Source organism: Anabrus simplex, chromosome 1, assembly GCF_040414725.1.
Source record: "Anabrus simplex isolate iqAnaSimp1 chromosome 1, ASM4041472v1, whole genome shotgun sequence".
In the NCBI taxonomy this organism is placed as follows: Eukaryota; Metazoa; Arthropoda; class Insecta; order Orthoptera; family Tettigoniidae; genus Anabrus; species Anabrus simplex.
The window spans coordinates 116,013,994-116,033,663 of record NC_090265.1 but is presented as its reverse complement, the minus strand read 5'-3'; the positions used below and the strand labels follow the sequence as shown (position 1 = coordinate 116,033,663).

General features: G+C 42.2%; 1 protein-coding gene across 3 annotated transcripts in view; it reads right to left on the bottom strand.

Moving 5' to 3' along the window:
* emp (epithelial membrane protein) overlaps positions 1-19,670 on the bottom strand; it is a 577,758-nt gene that overhangs the window by 131,498 nt on the left and 426,590 nt on the right. For all 3 annotated transcript variants that reach the window (XM_068230210.1, XM_068230203.1, XM_068230205.1), the window contains exon 3: positions 16,259-16,350. In XM_068230210.1, coding sequence (XP_068086311.1) covers positions 16,259-16,350 — 92 coding nt within the window. The remainder of the gene's footprint in view (positions 1-16,258; positions 16,351-19,670) is intronic.

Here is a 19,670-nt window from a genome sequence, read left to right as displayed (position 1 = left end):
TCCTCCTTGCCGAAGACTCAAACTAAGCCACCACCACATTTCAACTGTCCCACCTTCATCTTCCTTTCCCTTCCTAAATACTGGCATTTTATCAAAATTAAACCAAAAGTCTACGCCCAACGGGCCCCATGTTAAAGTTGAGATAAAGGACCCAATGAGGTCGGCGATCTCAATAATAGCTATAGCAGCAGTCGCTCCGCGAGGCTCAGGCTCAGCGATGTGTAGCAAGCTCTCTGACGAGGAGTGCGATAGGCTTCGGCAGTCATTACAGTTCCTATCCTCACCGCTAGACGGGGCTTCATTCATTCATTCCATTCCATTCCAGAATGGCTGGAAACAGGCTGTGGATTTTCACTTCATTTTTTTTTTTCTCTCTGACGAAGGATAGCAGGGGTATATTTTTGTCAAGGTCACTCGCCGCGCGCATTCGTCGATCTGGCAGTCTCACCCAGTCAAGTGTCTGTTCAGTTCTATCCAGAGTATGTCACTTTATTACTGTGTAGTCAAATATAAAATGACTTTTTAATTACATAATCACGCCGTACTTCTGTTTAACTGTTTAATTGTAATACATATGTAATTATTGTTCCTTTGGTGAAAGTTTTATTGTATAATACGATTATTACCGCACTTAAGTTGGTAGACTGTCAACCCTCTATCCAAATTCGCTCAGAGAGCATCAAAAGTAACCATTTTATTGCAATTTTTTATGTCTACAACCCCCCCCCCCCCGCGGATATCCCGTGTACTACTTGTTGTCTATAAATTTTTGTGTCCCCCCATTTCTAATTCCCAATCACCGCTGCTGATTGTTTAAGTTTTGAAATTCCACTACCGTCCGCCTCTGTGGTGTAGTGGTTAGTGTGATTAGCTGCCACCCCCGGAGGCCCGAGTTCGACTCCCGGCTCTGCCACGAAATTTGAAAAGTGGTACGAGAGCTGGAACGAGGTCCACTCAGCCTCGGGAGGTCAACTAAGTAGAGGTGGGTTCGATTCCCACCTCAGCCATCCTGGAAGTGGTTTTCCGTGGTTTCCCACTTCTCCTCCAGGCAAATGCCGGGATGGTACCTAACTACTTAGGGCCACGGCCGCTTCCTTCCCTCTTCCTTTTCTATCCCTTCCCATCTTCCCATCCCCCGCAAGGCCCCTGTTCAGCATAGCAGGTGAGGCCGCCTGGGCGAGGTACTGGTCATTCTCCCCAGTTGTATCCCCCGACCAAGAGGCTGGAGCTCCAGGACACTGCCCTTGAGGCGGTAGAGATCGGATCCCTCGCTGAGTCCGAGGGAAAAGCCGACCCTGGAGGGTAAGCAGATTAAGAAAGAAAGAAATTCCACTACCGTTTTCTTTAAACTGAAGAGTTGGCTGCGTACTACTTGTATGCGGGAGATTATGGTAGCCCTGAATATGGTTTTCCGAGGTTTCCCATGTTCACATCAGGCAAATATTCGGAATGTTCCCTAATTAGGCCATGGGTGCTTCTTCTAAGTTCCAGACCTTTCCTTTCCTATTCCATCGTCGCTGGAAACCTATCTGAGGTAGTGCAACGTTGAACTTCTAGGAGAACACGAATGTTTTCATAAACAATAGATAGGTGAAACGTTACTGTGAAAGGAGTTTTTGGCGTGTTAGGAAACTAAGTACTCTTTGTCAACCAATTGCACCCGCATTGAACCCACAAGCATGAGAACGGGAAATGCACACCTTACTAAATGTGCAAGGCATAATGTAGCATAACATTCCATAAGGACTTTATTTATTTGTACTTCATACAATGGCAGCCTACCTATAAATCTGGCAAACTACCCAACGCAAATATTGAATGTGTGTTTAACCTTGAAGAGTTTTCTGAGTTAGTCCTCGTATTTGGACGCAGCCTTTAATGGCCAAGACGGCTAAATCACAATATAGATTCTTGTGAATGCCCACACTTTTGAAAAACACAGCTAAGAATTTTGATATGATTCCTGTTGCTCAGTTCTAAAACCCTTATACAGGAGATGTATGATTCTTTCAAGCAGCTGATGGTTGATTCATAGATGGCTCGCTTCTCTGTGTCTATCTCACCTGGCTGACTGGAGACGACCTCACATCAAATGCTGGGGTCCAGAATATATGAGCAAAGTTTTTCCTTTGTCAATTGTTATTATATCTATTTTCCAGTTGCTTCCACCGTCAGCAAGGGTTAATCAATAAGCTGCGGAAAACATACCCGAAGAACTTATTTCGATGAATTTCTTCTTCTGAGTCAAGAATCATCCAAAGGGGTGATTTATCTTCATTGTTATCTGACAAATCCTCAATTGGTCTGACGAGGCTGACTGAACCCCGTTCCAGCCTTCAGTCCAGAATTAACATCTGCCTGTATGAATTATACAATAAAGATATTTCTGTAACGTCTTTTCTATCAGATTCTAAGCAGAATATTGTTAGTAATTTATTTTTTAAATGCATTTACAGCGAACATAACAGGTCATGAGTCCCAGTTACAATGTTCACGACAATTGTTACTTAGACTTAAAAAGCTTTACCAAGAATATTCTTAAAAGAACACCCAGTGACGCACAAGTTACATTAAAAAAACTTGAAGTATAGTATAACTAATGTTACATTGAAGTAATAATTAATTAATATTTAATATAATACTTAAAACAATTATTAAAACAGGATATTTCACATACGATCCAACAAATTAAATTAAATTATGTACAACGTTCACAATAACTTTTCTTTTTTAATGTCTTCATATCATGGAAAGTACAGTGTTTCATGACGCAGTGAATATAGCTTCTGTAATCTTTCTCATCTTTGACGTAGAAATTGCCCTATTTCTTCCAGTTATTATTATTATAAACTGATCAAATATCATATCATGGTCAATTATTAGTGCATTCTTTTTATTTATTTTACTATTAGGATTATGTCATGAATGAAATCAAGGTGTCTTAGAACGAGCACATTAGGGTTGTAGTTAATTATAACGTCCGCCTCTGTGGTGTAGTGGTTAGCGTGATTAGCTGCCACCCCAGGAGGTCCGGGTTCGATTCCTGGCTCTGCCACGAAAATTTGAAAAGTGGTACAAGGGCTGGAACGGGGTCCACTCAGCCTCGGGAGGTCAACTGAGTAGAGGTGGGTTCGATTCCCACCTCAGCCATCCTGGAAGTGGTTTTCCGTGGTTTCCCACTTCTCCTCCAGGCGAATACCGGGATGGTACCTAACTTAAGGCCACGGCCGCTTCCTTCTCTCTTCCTTGTCTATCCCTTCCAATCTTCCCATCCCTCCACAAGGCCCCTGTTCAGCATAGCAGGTGAGGCCGCCAGGGCGAGGTACTGGTCATTCTCCCCAGTTGAAGCTCCAGGACACTGCCCTTGAGGCGGTAGAGGTGGGATCCCTCGCTGAGTCCGAGGGAAAAGCCGAACCTGGAGGGTAAACAGATGATGATGATGATGATGATGATGAGTTAATTATAACATTTGATTTGCACTCAAAAAGTGTTGGTTTTTCAGTCTACCATAAATAAGAAGCGATATATATATTATCTATTGACTCAGTGTCGTTTTTATGCTCACAGAGGAACACCAACCACTCTTTTAACGTATTAATATTCCGCATTGCACTCAGCACACATTTCTCCACATACGTTGGCTACCAATGCCGCACAAAGCACCCAAATCTATACATTTTAGGAGTGTCAAAGACTTCGAACTTGTTCTTCTGCGAGGCTTCTCAGCTTCAGTTTTTTTAGCTTTATTTGTGACTAACAAGTTGTTAAACTTTTATAAATTACAAATTCAAAGCTGGACATTTAGCATAAATATGCTTTGTACTTTAACTTGTTATAGACCGTTTTAATTATGAGAGTCAATCCTGTGTGTTTTAACTTTAATGCCTATCTTTGTATAATGACCCTAATTGGCTGATGATGACGTCACCGAGCTCGATAGCTGCAGTCGCTCAAGTGCGTCCAGTATACAGTAATCGGGAGATAGTGGGTTCGAGCCCCACTGTCGGCAGCCCTGAAGATGGTTTTCCGTGGTTTCCCATTTTCATACCAGGCAAATGCCGGAGCTGTACCTTAATTAAGGCCACGGCCGCTTCCTTCCAGTTCCTAGGCCTTTCCCATCCCATCGTCGCCGTAAGACATATCTGTCGGTGCGACGTAAAGCAAATAGCAAAATAATAATAATAATAATAATAATAATAATAAATAAATGATGACGTCCATGGATGTTGAAACCGATACCATAAATAAATGAGGTTGTAATTTAACCAACAACACATTTTGTATTAAAAAGGTGGATCTTGTACAATCTAACTTATTGTTTTGTAATCTCTATTCAATACAGACCAAACATGAAATTCTTGACTTTAAATATAGCTTCTGTCATACTAAAAATATCTACGTAGGGAGAATATTATAGTAAAGCCTCACTGGTCTGTTAATTGGGGAGTTCTTATGAATTTCAGTCTTAGCCCTTGAAAGAAGATATTTCTAGGACGACTTAGTTTCCGTCATGTATAGAAAGAGATTGAATGCAACATATTTGAGCCATTAATATTTCTTTCTTTCTTAATCTGCTTACCCTCCATGGTTGGGTTTTCCCTCGGACTCAGCGAGGGATCCCACCTCTGCCGCCTCAAGGGCAGTGTCCTGGAGCGTGATACATTGGATCGAGGGATAAAACTGGGGAGAATGACCAGTACCTCGCCCAGGCTGCCTCACCTTCTATGCTGAACATGGGTCTTTGTGGGGGGATGGGAAGATTGGAAGGGATAGACAAGGAAGAGGGAAGGAAGCGGCCGTGGCCTTAAGTTAGGTACCATCCCGGCATTTGCCTGGAGGAGAAGTGGGAAACCACAGAAAACCACTTCCAGGATAGCTGAAGTGGGAATCGAACCCGCCTCTACTCAGTTGACCTCCCGAGGCTGAGTGGATCCCGTTCCAGCCCTCGTACCACTTTCCAAATTTCGTGGCAGAGCCGGGAATCGAATCCGGGCCTCAGGGAGTGGCAGCTAATCACACTAACCACTACACCACAGAGGCGGACCATTAACATTATAATTATTTTATACAGGAAAGCCAAATCTTTGCATTTTCATCTGTGGCGCAAGTTGTTCACACCATGTTCCGTGAGTATACTGTATTTGATTAATTTATGACCGAGCTCGATAGCTGCAGTCACTTAAGTGCGGCCAGTATCCAGTATTCGGGAGATAGGTTCGAACACCACTGACGGCAGCCATGAACATGGTTTTCCATGGTTTACCATTTTCATACCAGGCAAATGCTGTGGCTGTACCTTATTAAGGCCACTTCCTTCCCACTCCTAGCCCTTTCCTGTCTTGTTGTCACCATAAGACATGTCTCGGTGCGACGTAAAACAACTTGTAAAAAAGATATGAAATTTGGGTGGGAGTTATTTAATGTGCTGGAAGACAACGAGATGTGGTTGTCGCATTTAAATGCTCTCATGACAGGATCGAACCCGCTACCTGGGGGACAGAAGGATATCGGCTAAACGACTACGCCACTGAGATTAGCAGTTATACATTTTATAATGCAGTATTATAGAATAGTTTTCGATTCAAAACACCAAATGCAATGTGAATTCCTGTCCTCGTCCCAAGGTAGTGCAGTCCTTTTCAGGCAGACTCGCGATGGGAGCGAGTTGCTTTTACTTTTAACCGCATACCAGCCCTCCCGCCTACCTTATATTTCTGGCAATACCGAGAACCGACCGCGGGCCTCTGAGGACGGCAGCCACAGTGAACAAAACACCAAATAAAAGTAACTGCGCGGGGCTGAGTGGCTCAGACGTTTGAGGCTCTGGCCTTCTGACCCCAACTTGGCAGGTTCGATCCTGGCTCAGTCCGGTGGTATTTGAAGGTGCTCAAATACGTCAGCCTCGTGTCGGTAGATTTACTGGCACGTAAAAAGAACTCCTGCGGGACTAAATTCCGGCACCTCGGCGTCTCCGAAAACCGTAATAGTAGTTAGTGGGACGTGCAGCAAATAACATTATTATTAAAAGTAACTGTTATCTACTCTAACAAGTAGCCGACCTGGTGAAATTCGGAAGTGTGACTGGAAAAGCTTGCGACTTAAAACAGCGCAAATATCAGCTTTACATTGGAATGCGTCCGCTCAGTGGCTAAACGGTTAGCGTGCTGGCCATCGGTCCAAGAGTTCATGGGTTCGATGTACGGACTGGTCGGGAATTTAAACCTTGATAGGTTAATTCTGATGGCTCGGGAGCTAAGGTACGTGCCACTTCCAACATTACAATTCATTATAGGTAGAATCCCATTCTCATAGACGTGCAGGACATCCTATAAGGCGTCTACTTCAAAGACCTGTACCAGGCCTTAGAGGACATACTCCATTAAAATTGGAATGAGTTCAGATTGATATTCACGAGGCCCTAGTCAGCAGCGGGAATCGAATTTCGCATCCCAAAATCAACTCTTGGTCTCGTAGCTCTTACCGTTTTGATCTATGCCAGTGGGTCAGTGGGTAATGTACAAATAGCATATGGCTACCCCTGCCCTACTTCGATGTCTAATCCACAATGTCTTCAGAATCATATTGTGGTGGTGTTAATCGTTCTTTTTTTTAAAAAAAAAAAACGAAGAATACGTCTCTTCGGAGGATGTACTTGATCGAATGCGACATGCTTTTTTTTTTTTTTTTTTTGCTATTTGCTTTACGTCGCACCGACACAGATATGTCTTACGGCGACGATGGAAAGGCCTAGGAATTGGAAGGAAGCGGCCGTGGCCTTAATTAATGTACAGCCCCGGCATTTGCCTGGTGTGAAAATTGGAAACCACCGAAAACCGACAGTGGGGCTCGAACCCACTATCTCCCGATTACTGGATACTGGCCGCACTTAAGCGACTGCAGCTATCGAGCTCGGTAATGCGACATGCGGACCGGGTTATCAACAGCCGTATAGCTCATGCGTGTACTGTGCTGCTGTCGTAGTTACCATAAACCATTTTGTGAATCGAGTATGAAAAATAAGGCTATTTACATAATGAAAATCTCGATCCATTTATGGATTTTAGACTCTGTTTAGATGGTCTATTAGAATAAAGTAGCAATAGAAGTAGTAATTATAGTAAATCATCACCAATAGTAGTTCTGCTCATTGCTGAGCTTCGTGATGACTGATGAGGCGTCTCCGTCCAGAGCGCTCTTCAGCTTTTCTTAATATATAATCTAAAGAGTTAGATCAGTGCTCTTCTTTGCTTGATCTAACCATTTACTTGCTAATCTTCCTCGCGACCCACTGCCTTCTAATTTTCCTTGCAAAATTGTATTTCTCAAATTCTGTCCTCTGAAAATGTGACCAGGGAACTGGAGGTAACACTGACTTGCAGGGGAAGATAGATGTTTCTTGACGCTTAGTTCGTCTATAAAGGAAGCAATTTTTTTTCTTCTTTCCATCCAGGGATTACGTAGCACTCTCCTCTAACACCACATCTCAAAGACATCGATGCGATTTTTGCCATTAACATTCAAGATTGCAAACAGTTATCTAATATTAAAACAATAACATCCTGGCTTAATCCCTAGACAGTTTATACTTAGGATAAGTAAAGCTCCTCTAAAAGCGAGTGATGGAAGTCAGATAATCAAATATTATAAGTAAAGTTTACATGTTTGTGCCACTCCACCAGTGTAAAACAATATTCTATAAATGGCAATTTCGTTAAACTGTTGTGTTTTTTCTGTTTGACCAGCTCATACAAGTGAAGAGATTTACCAAGCAGAGAGGTAGCGCGTCTTAACGCATTACGGCTACGGAGCCAAGCTCTGCATTCGGGAGACGTTTGGGTTCGAACCTCACCGTCGACTGTCCTAAGAATGGTTTCCTATGATTTCCCATCTTCACTTCCTTCCCATCTTCACTTCCAGGCAAATGCCACAGCTGAATCCTTCCATCCCCTCATCCAATTTCATTCGCAATCATTCATTCAATCTTCAATAGCTCCTCAACCGAGGTTGGCGTGAGGAAGGGCATCCGCCCATAAAAACTTGCCATATAAATTCATCTCATCTCATCCTCGGCCCCGTTTTTGATACGGGGCCGGGGCGCGGGGATAGATATTCACATAAAACTGAAGAGATTACGATTAACTCGGTGTTAATTGTTCAGCCATTCTTTTGTTCATTCGTTCTACTTTCTCCAAGTTCTGATAGGTGGCTCTGTGTTATTTTATTATTATTTATTATGTAATCCGTTCACCCTCCAGGGATTTTTCCGGACTCAGCGAGAGATCCCACCTCTACTGCCTCAAGGGCAGTGTCCTGGAGCGTGAGACATTTGGTCGGGGATACAACTGCGCAGGAGGACTAGTACTTCGTCCAAGCGGCCTCACCTGCTATGCTGAACAGGGCCTTGTGTGTGGGGGGGGGGGAGATAGGAAGGGATGGGCAAGGAACGAGGAAGGAAGAGCCCGTGGCCTTAAGTTAGATACCATTCCGGCATTTTCCTGGAGAAGTGGGAAACTACGATGAACCACTTCGAGGATGGCTGAGGTGGGAATCGAACCCTCTCTACTGAGTTGACGTTCCGAGGCTGAGCGGACCCCGTTCCAGTCCTCGTACCAATTTTTCGTGGCAGTGCCAGGAATCGAACCTGGGCCTCCGAGGGTGGCAGCTAATCACACTAACCACTACACCACAGACTCTGCGTTACCAAATTCAAAGGCAGAGAATTCCACGATGTACAAAAACGTTAGATGAAGCATCAGAAAATCTGTCTAAATTCTTCGTACAATGTAATGGACACTGGACTTCAATGGATTAAACAATTTTCAACATACAGTATTTTATTTCCACCTGTTTAACACGAGTTCGAAGGACGAAGAGCTGTTTACTTAACTCGTTTATGAGATTAAGGGCTTCACGTGTATCAATTTCTATCGTCAATTACTTTCTCTTCTGACCCTCACCATCAGCAAGGACGCGCCTCGTCTTCTGAAAAGTCTTACATCACAGTAGCTCAGCAACATTTAGATACTACGTGCACGTATAAGCAACATTGGCTAATTCGCATGACATAACGACGTGTCACACAGATATAAAACTCACTGCTGCATCAATTGAAAGTGAGAGTGAGAGAGATAATCATTTGGTAATGTATTTCGAATGGATGCAGCATATAATGTGGTAGGTGAGGCATGAAGTAATGCGGAACTGTAGGTCGATGAAATGGAACAAACTGTGACAGAAAGAAGGTCAAAGCATATCATTATGATAGAGGAGCACGCGTATAAAACAATCCTGCTGATGAGGGAATAGACCACACCTACGACATCCACTTCGTGTCGTAAGAGGCGACTAAAGGGGATGACTCTCCAACGGGTTCTCGTCATGAGAGTGGGTTAGGGGACAAGGTGTCTCTGACTGAGTCTGGCATTATTTCCACTGTTTTGTGCCAGATTTATCGGTTTCATCTTTCCTATCCGACTGCCCTTGTTCACTTCTGACTCTGACGGAGACGATATTAGTTTGCGAGAGTCAGGGAGTCCTTCAGTTTCATACTCTTCGTTGGTCCTGCTCTCCCCTTTGTAGATACCCTTATTATTCTCCTCTGATCAGTGTTAAGATGGAAAAGTTGTCTTCTTGCACTTTCCTTTATTAAAGTAATATACACGAATAAATAGTAATCATGTGTTTAAGGAGGTTACTGCATTGTATACCTATCAAGGAAATGGTATGTAGTCATGTTATTATGTATGTTGAGTCCTCAGTCGTAAGGCAAGCTGGATCCTTAACAGTTCCACCACTGGCAATCATAGATAGATCCTTAATAGTTCCACCATTGGCAATCATAGATAATATAGGCGTCACTGAAGAGGCATATTACGAAAATGAGGAGTGAGGTAGTTTTCCATTGCCTTCCTCACTAAACCAAGAGTTATTACTAGACATGGATCGAATTTCTACTATGCTCTGAAAACTGCCAAAATATGCACGAAAGTATGCGGTAATAATATAAAAGTAATCGTAGAATTATTTGTCCATTCTTATCAGCGTTTACATGATATGAGGTAGGGAGTTCCCGGTACATCACCACATAATGTCCGTCTCCATGGCTAAATGGTTAGCGTGCTGGCCTTTGGCCAAAGGGCTCCCGGGTTCGATTCCCGGTAGGGTCGGGAATTTTAACCAATTCCCCTGGCACGGGGACTGAGTGTATAAGTCGTCTTCATCATTTCATCCTCATCCCGACGCGCAGGTCGCCTACGGGAGTCAAATCAAAAGACCTGCACCTGGCGAGCCGAAGTTCTCGGACACATCACGGCACTAAAAGCCATACGCCATTTCATTACCACATAATTTCCCGACCAACAATCTGCTGCATGCATCCGAATTATAGCACTTGTTCATGTGTCCTTTCGTAAGAAGGTAAAGACATTCAAATATTTAGGAGAAACAATTCAAGAGAATGCACTGTAGAAGAAAGGACACACAGGATAGAAAGAGCATACGGTATAACTAGGAATTTCTACAACAAAAAGTGTTTATCTAAAAACCTCCAAATACAACACAGAAGTCAAACCGGAATGCCTATACCGAGTGAATGTCTAGTACTGAATTACAAGCATTAGAAGTACTGCACAGAAAAATTATACGGAAAATACTCGGTCCGCTTAGAACTACAGAACTCTGGAAATCAAGAAGTACTGTAATGATGAAACAGTCCGGCCCCGCGGTGTAGGGGGCGACGCGTCCACCTGTCACCCGGCGGCCGCGGGTTCGATTCCCGGCCGGTCCAGGGTTTTTTAATTGTAATGATGAATACCCCTGGCCCGGTGACTAGGTGTTTGTGACGTCCTTAATCTTCCTTTCCTCACACACAACATCCCACACGACCGCCATTCCAATTACACGCAGGTTCATACAATATGGTGCCAGTAGGGGCAAAATATCCACATGGGTCGACGCCCCGAACAAATAGCATTTGAAAAAAATGATGAAATATACCGGAACATAGAAAACATAGGTAATAGATATAATAAGGAAGATGAAATTGATATTTTTGGCATTTATACAGAATGGATGACAACAGAGAGAGAGAGAGAGAGAGAGAGAGAGAGAGAGAGAGAGAGAGAGAGAGAGAGAGATTTTTAGAAAAAAAGTGTTAAAATGGAAGGATTCCAAGGTCGGGAGGGAAAGAAAACAGGCTCAAAATGGTCCGAGGTGAGGAAAAGGAGGCATAATGAACAGATGAAGGAATATTGGAGGAGGAAGAAGGAACAACAATGGATGAAGCATTGAAATTGTCTCGTTGTCCCTAAAAGAACCTAATGGTAATAATAATAATAATAATAATAATAATAATAATAATAATGTTACTGGCTTTACGTCCCACTAACTACTTTTATGGTTTTGGGAGACTCCGAGGTGCCGGAATTTAATCACACAGGAGTTCTTGTACGTGCCAATAAATTTACTGACACGAGGCTGACGTATTTGAGCACCTTCAAATACCACCGGACTGAGCCAGGATCGAGCTTGCTAAGTTGGGGTCAGAAGACTAGAGCCTGAACCGTCTGAGCCACTCAGCCCGGCAAGAGTAAAAAATTCTTGAGGAACAATTCAGTTGAAGTAATTTTACGGAAAGGCTTGAAAACGAGGGTTGTTCAATTTATTCCCGAAATTCACCGCAGTCATGATGTGGCAAAGATCAGCTGTAAGCTAGTTCCGTCCTGGAGAAGATGGCCATTCCTCTGTCCATAAAGTTTGTTTCTTGTTACTTGCAACCACTCGCTTAGCATATATGTGACCATGGCATTAAAACACTGCATGAGCTGAAACATATTTTTCGCATGGAACCTGTTTTGCACAGACTTCACATAAATATATTTAACCGTCTTTAGTGTAATCTGCATCACCTTCAGTCAACTGTATCACCTTCAGTCTAGGGTCTTAGAAGAAAAGTTCTTCTTTCTTTCTTTCCTTCTTCATTACCCTCCGGGGTTAGTTTCTCCCTCGGACTCAGTGAGGGATTCCACTTCTACCACCTCAAGAGCAGTGTCCTGGAACGTGAGACATTGGGTCGGAGAATACAAATAGGGAGGAGGACCAATACCTCGCCCGGGCGGCCTCACCTGCTATGCTGAACAGGGGCCTAGTAGGGGGATGGAAAGATTGGAAGGGATAGACAAGGAAGAGGGAAGGAAACGGCCGTTGCCTTAAGTTAGGCACAATCCCGACATTTGACTGTAGGAGAAGTGGGAAACCACGTAAAACCACTTCGAGGATGGCTGAGGTGGGAATAGAATCCACCTCTACTCAGTTGACTTCCCGAGGCTGAGTAGACCCCGTTCCAGCCCTCGTACTTCTTTTCAAATTTCGTGGCAGAGCCTGGAATCGAACCCCGGCCTCCGGGGGGGGGGGTGGCAGCTAATCACAGTAACCACTACACCACAGAGGCGGACAGAAGATAATTTCTACCACACTCTTCTTTCGGCACTGTCTCTGTTTAAAATATCAGATTTGCGAAAGCACTAAGTTGGTCCGACGTCTAACAATCATACGGATATTAGCACTTCAAATATAAAAACTATGTACACTGTCTTGTGAGATACAGTAACACCAGTTTTGTTTGAATGTACTGCTTACTGAATGAAGAGCAAGTGAGCTGTACAATAAAATCTGGCTCAAAACAAGACAAATTCTCCCTATCCCCTTCTTTAACTAAACAAACCCACGTGCCACACAGTAAAACATGGATTAAAACGCTACTGTGTTGCCACTTTTGAGAACGGTTGGCATTCACTGACAATAAGAGTCTGGTATGTCAGCCGAATCAGAAGGTCGAGCCTGGGTATTGTCTACTTGTTTGTCACTACTCCACGGCCAAAAAGAATGATAAACAGTATTGCACATTTCTAATTTGAGACAGGCTGAAAAACAGGAGACAGTGTGACGAGACTGAATGACTCTCCACCCCATACATTTGGTTCCATTGAATTGCCCTCTCATTAAACAGGGAGGGGATGAAAGTTTGTCATTCTTGGAAAGAAAGTCGTCTTGGTTCCGAGTCAGACGTTTGCTAATCAGAAAACCATTTAAAGTCACTTTCTGCAGCTCATTAGCCTTACTTCAGATCATTAGGCCACTCTTAACGAAGCTATAAATACTATACGTCCCTCTGGGGTATCGGTAGGGAAACTTCAAACCTGATCAGCGTAGCATTATGTGTGTTTGAGTCATCAGGCCACAGACTGGTTTGATGCAGCCTTCCATGCCACCCTATCCTGTGCTAACCTTTTCATTTCTACGTAACTATTGCATCCTATATCTGCTCCAATCTGCTTGTCATATTCATACCTTGGTCTACCCCTACCGTTCTTACCACCTACACTTCCTTCAAAAAACCAACTGAACAAGTTCTGGGTGTCTTAAGATGTGTCCTATCATTCTATCTCTTCTTCTCGTCAAATTTAGCCAAATCGATGTCCTCTCGCCAATTCGATTCAGTATCCCTTCATTTGTGATTCGATCTATCCATCTCACCTTCAGCATTCTTCTGTAACACCACATTTCAAAAGCTTCTATTCTCTTTCGTTCTGAGCTAGTTATCGTCCATGTTTCACTTCCATACAATGCCACGCTCCACACGAAAGTCTTTAAAAACATCTTCTAATTCCTATATCAATATTTGAAGTGAGCAAATTTCTTTTCTTAAGAAAGCTCTTCCTTGCTTGTGCTAATCTGCATTGTAAGTCCTCCTTACTTCTGCCATCGTTAGTTATTTTACTACCCAAGTAACAATATTCATCTACTTCCTTTAAGACTTCATGTCCTAATTTAATATTTGCTGCATCACCTGCCTTCGTTCGACTGCACTCCATTACTTTTGTTTTGGGCTTATTTATTTTCATCTTGTACTCCTTACCCAAGACTTCGTCCATACCATTCTGCAGCTTCTCGAGATCTTCTGCAGTCTCAGATAAAATAACAATATCATTGGCAAATCTCAAGGTTTTGATTTCCTCTCCTTGGATTGTGATTCCCTTTCCAAATTCCTCTTTGATTTCCTTTACTGCCTGTTCTATGTAAACATTGAAAAGAAGGGGGGGGGGGGCAAGCTGCAGCCTTCCCTCACTCATTTCTGGATTGATGCTTCTTTTTCAAAGCCCTCGGTTCTTATCACTGCAGACTGATTTTTAGATAGATTGTAGATAATTCTTCGTTCTCGGTATCTGATCCCAATCACCTTCAGAATCTTAAATAGCTTGGTCAAATCAACATTATCGAATGCCTTTTCTAGATCTACGAATGCCATGTACGTGGGCTTGTCCTTCTTGATTCGATCCTCTAAGATCAGACGTAAAGTCAGGATTGCTTCACGTGTTCCTACATTTCTTCTGAAGCCAAATTGATCTTCTCCCAACTCAGCTTCAACTTGTTTCTCCATTCTTCTGTAAATAATACGTGTTAAAATTTTGCAGTCATGAGATACTAAACTAATGGTGCGATACTTTTCACACCTGTCAGCACCGGCTTTCTTGGGAATAGGTAGAACAACATTCTGCCGACAATCGGATGGGACTTCTCCTGTCTTCACACTAAATGGAATAGCCTTGCCATGCTGGTTTCTCCTAAGGCAGTCAGTAATGCAGAGGGAATGTCATCAATTCCAGGTGCCTTGTTCCTATTTAGATCGCTCACAGCTCTGTCAAACTCTGACCTCAAAATTGGGTCCAGCAAATTATTTCACTGCATACTCACCGCCACTTTTCAAAGAAAGGTTCACATTCTATTTCCTAATCACAATGTCACGATTAATCCAAGAACTAGTTATCTGCTGGTTTACCTCCATTGACTCCATGCCAATTAGTGAATACTCATAAGTGTAGATAAGAAGTGACACCTGCTGTGTTCTCCAGTAGCATTTTTCTTCGAACGAGAGCATGGTTACCGGTCCATTCAAGGAATTTGTATCTCCAATAATGTCCACGTTGGCAAGGATATGGTAATGTTAGTGTGAATGTTCTTCAGAATCGGTTAAACATGCACAATATTCATGAAAAGTCTAGACAATAAAATCTGGATAAAAATAAGACTTCACTCTATCCCCTTCTTTAACTAAAAGTACCCACGTGCCACACAGTAAAACATGGATTAAAACGCTACTGTATTGCCATTTTTGAGAACGGTTGGCATACATTGGCAAGAAGAGTCTGGTATTTCAGCCGAATCAGAAGGTCGAGCCTGGGTATTGTCTACTTGTTCGTCACTACTCCACGGCCGAAAAAATTATAAACAGTACTACACGTTTCTAATGTGAGACAGACTGAAAAACAGGATATAGATATATATCCACTATTAATTCTCGCAATTCAGCTAGTTACATTGAACAATGTTCTGCCTGACCGTTTTCAGACCTCTGCATAGGAGCAAGAAAAATATGCATTTGCATACACAGCATATCCGCAGTTACTACGCATCAGCCTTCCAAGCACACCAATTGACCCTACGAGCGACTACTATCACACCATTCATAACAGTGACTGGCTGCATAAGGTATGGAGTTACTAGCATCGTTCAGTATCTCAGTCACATTCATACTATCATAGCACCGAGGGAGATGGCCGTGTGGTTAGGGTCGCGTAACTGTGAGCTTGTATTCGAGAGATAGTGGGTTCAAATCCCACTGTCGACAGTCCTGAAGATGGTTTTTGTATCTTCGCATTTTCACACCAGGCAAATGGACGGGTTTCGTGAGCAGTAAGATTCAAAATAGAAAATACAAAAGAAAGAGATGGGACCAATTTGCTTCTGGTCTTCTAGGCACATTTTGGTCAATATCACATCATATTTCCAAGATTTAGCGTCATATTTTAGTATTTTTATGACATAAGGGTATGGATAGTTTGAGAGTTATTTATTGTTATTTGGCTAAGAAAAACTATTTCGGAATTTACATTTGGATTGCTGACTATTTATACGTATCAGGATTATTGTTGGCACTAGTATAGACATCCTTCTCCTACTGTAAAATATATTTTGGCACTAATAATTTGGAATTCCTAAGAAATAAGACCAATAATCAATTCCAGAGCAAAGGGTCCACTTTGAATAAGAAGAAGGAAACCTCTTTCCTCACAATGAGACCTAAACAGGTTATATTTCAAACCATGTCTTCGTTGGATCCGATTTGTTAAACTTGGTACTAAAACTTATTTCACTAAAATTATATTGGATATATTAAGGTAAGGGGAAATGCAATACTTACGCTATTGATGTAGAGATTGACCCATTGTGAGAAAAATATGAAGATTATTGCACCGAGCAAGACGAACACCAACGATACGAAGATGACGAACCCTGCAACAAGAAGAGAGACAATTTTACTTTTAAAGATTTCTGAACTCTATTTTATATTCAAAACATAAGTTCAACAGACATTTGTTTAAGAAATAGTTGTTATAAAATGAACACTTTGGTATTTACATTCAGGATATTACTATATATAAAAAATCTCATTAAAATGACATAGCTGATGCAATGCGGAGCATTTCTCTACAAAGTTACTGATTGAAGATGTTAAAAGAATATACCGTAAATGTGATGCAGTGTGGCAAACAAGTGTGATCTTCATCACTAGGCACATATCATAGCGAGGTCTAGTTTAATATTGTAGCGGTTTCCGTCATTGTATTGTAAGGCCTTGGGAGGACCAATTTGGCCTGGCCCCGACCATGAATGACGTCATCAAGTTAGGGCCCCGCCGCTGGCCGCTCAGTAACCAATCAGGAACGAGCCAAGTGCGCAAGGCCAGCCCTCTCTGGAACCACTCTGTTACCTCACTGGAGGCCTCTCGACGAAGGGAGAAAGACCTGGAAAATGAACCCAAAGCATTCGGATTCGAAAGGGATGTAGGGTCTTCTCCTTTCGCAAAGTAGCTGCAAGGGCTGGTCTACATATTTACGGCAGGACGGACGAGCTCGATTGGTTGAGTTCTGTCAGTTTGTGTTCAGTCAGCGAGTTAGTGCCGTTGAGTGAGTGCTGCTGTGGAACACTGGGTCACTCAATGGGCAGTAACGGCTAAGTGTTTTCACTGCTATGTGTGCAGTTGACAAACGCGGTGTAACAAGTATAGTCCTGTCCGTAAAGTGACTGTGCGTTCTGTTCTGTATGTTGTCGAGAATTGCAGTCTTCCGTTTCTAGCTGCTGTGAGTGAACGTGTATGCCTCTGAATCAGCGTGAGAGAAGTCGAAAAGGGACAGCGAACAAAGTCTACTGTGAGTGTACGGACAATATACAAAACACAAGATTGCAAGACTGTGTTGTGCGCGGGGTGTGAACCAAGTCGCTGTGATAGCGTACAGCGAGAATAATTCTGGAACTGACTCATAGCCTATAAGTGACAGTTGTGGAAGAGTGTGTAATGTGATAGTATTTGTTGTAAGCGATAGTGTGAACAAGTAGGGTGACTGAACGGAGAGAGCAGAGAAAGCGCGAACTGGTGTAACTGTGTAGTTGTCTAAGAAATTAGAAGTTATTTAATAAATCCTACAGTAAATGCGACCAGTGTATGTTTATTTACCATCCCCGTATACGTTACAATATAGTGTATTATTTATTATAATACAGTACATAACTGCAATTGAGAAAAGAGGATTTTCTTTTCATTAAACTTTGAATATATTAGTCAAGAGCACATTAGCATTTTGAATTTTTCGATAGTCGTTGTGAATCTAGGAGATGCAAACTCGTAATTATAGGTCACTGTTGTTCCGTATCTTCTAAATAAATTCCAATGTTATGTATCTTTATTCAGGACTCCACTGTATTGAATTAATTGATTCATGCATTACTAATTCCTTTTAATTCTAAGAATCGTTCGGACAACTGTATGATTTTATATAAAACTATTCTTAGAATGGGGAAAATTCAACTGAACCAAGTTCTACTAGGCTCTTATTCTCTTTACACGATTCCCATATCAACTAAGTTCTTGAGTAATGGAGCTCCATAGGAATGTGACCAGTTTCATGAATTCTTTACTTTACTCATATTCATCACAAAATAAGGTCGAAATAGATAATTCTAAGCCTCAGTGGCGCGGTGATCGGAATTTTCTTGCACGGATCTAGCATTTCCTTAGCTAACTAGGGTACTAAATTTATCTTGTTGTTTCATTTAAGAGGTTCATGATATCACAATTAACAGACACTGTGTAGGAAGTACGTGGAAAGTCCGTCTGATATCCTGTGTGGCCGTAATGTTTATATTCGTTTTGTGTATGTATAATTAAATCGTACTTAGATTGAGAAGAAAGCCTTGTAAACCATTTATACGATGGTCAAAAGTGAGATTTTTATTCCTTTCACTTTTAGTTGTCCACAGGGGATAAGAGCACCCGTTTCCAGACCTGCAAATTCTTAGCAGAGCTGGGAACTTATCTCGAACAAAATGGGGGGGGGGGGGGAATCTAACCCCTACATTAGAGTGGCGACGTTTGAAAACAGGAATAAGTAATGCAGATAGTGCATTTTCATTGCATTTCAATCATAGGCTAGTCAATTCTTGACATCTGAAAGGGGAAAAAAAACTATAGTTTCAAACATTGTCCGACATTCAATCAACTGATATGTACAGTACTAATGAACAGAATTAATTTTACATTATAACTAGTGTTGACACAGTCCAAACGTCCAAAACCAATACATAATTTACCCATGAGTAAGGCCGATATAAGAAAGCAATTATCACAAGAAAATAAAATTAGCATTTTTTTATCAACTTCATTTATTACTAAAAAATAAGTGTGCGGTAAACTCCGTATTTGGCTAATTGCTTTACGTCGCACCGACACAGATAGGTCTTATGGCGACGATGGGACGAGAAAGGGATAGGAGTGGGAAGGAAGCGGCCGTGGCCTTAATTAAGCTACAGCCCCAGCATTTTCCTGGTGTGAAAATGGGAAACCACGGAAAACCATTTTCAGGGCTGCCGACAGTGGGGTTCGAACCTACTATCTCCCGAATACTGGATACTGGCCGCACTTAAGCGAATGCAGCAATCAAGCTCGGTAAAACCCGTATTAAGCGACCAGCGATGGTTCCACGAAAAGATGGTCTGTTAGAAGGGTGGTCTCTTAATAAGTACACCCAATGTAAGGCAGGTAGGTAGACGTCATTTCACTTCTAGATAAATACTACTGTATATTGTATGCAGTAGATATGTCACATCAAGAAAATGACTAGTTGTTCGTTAGAAAGAGAAATGGTCTTTAAACAGAAGTAAATAGTACATTGACGTTATGGGGTTTTAAATATGTTCTTGGAAAAGTCGATCGGTAATAGGGATGGTCTTAAGGGTGGGTTTCACTGTACTTATTAACCCTCAAACACACGCGTATGGGGTGGAATCCACCCCAGGTCGTTTTATTTCTTAGTGAAGTGTACAAATACCTTTTCTGTGCTCTCCCCGCTCTTGTACATTTCTGGCTGGATCCCTGCAGAAAGAGTCATTCGTACATAATCTATCTTAAAATCTCCAATTAATACAGTAATTCGTATTTTACAATACAATGATATGTGGGGTGGAAAGCACCCCGACGCGTGTGTCTGCGTCCTAAGATTTGGCGCGTGTGCTTGAGGGTTAAGGAGCTTAGCTTGATTTCAAATGAGCCAATTAAA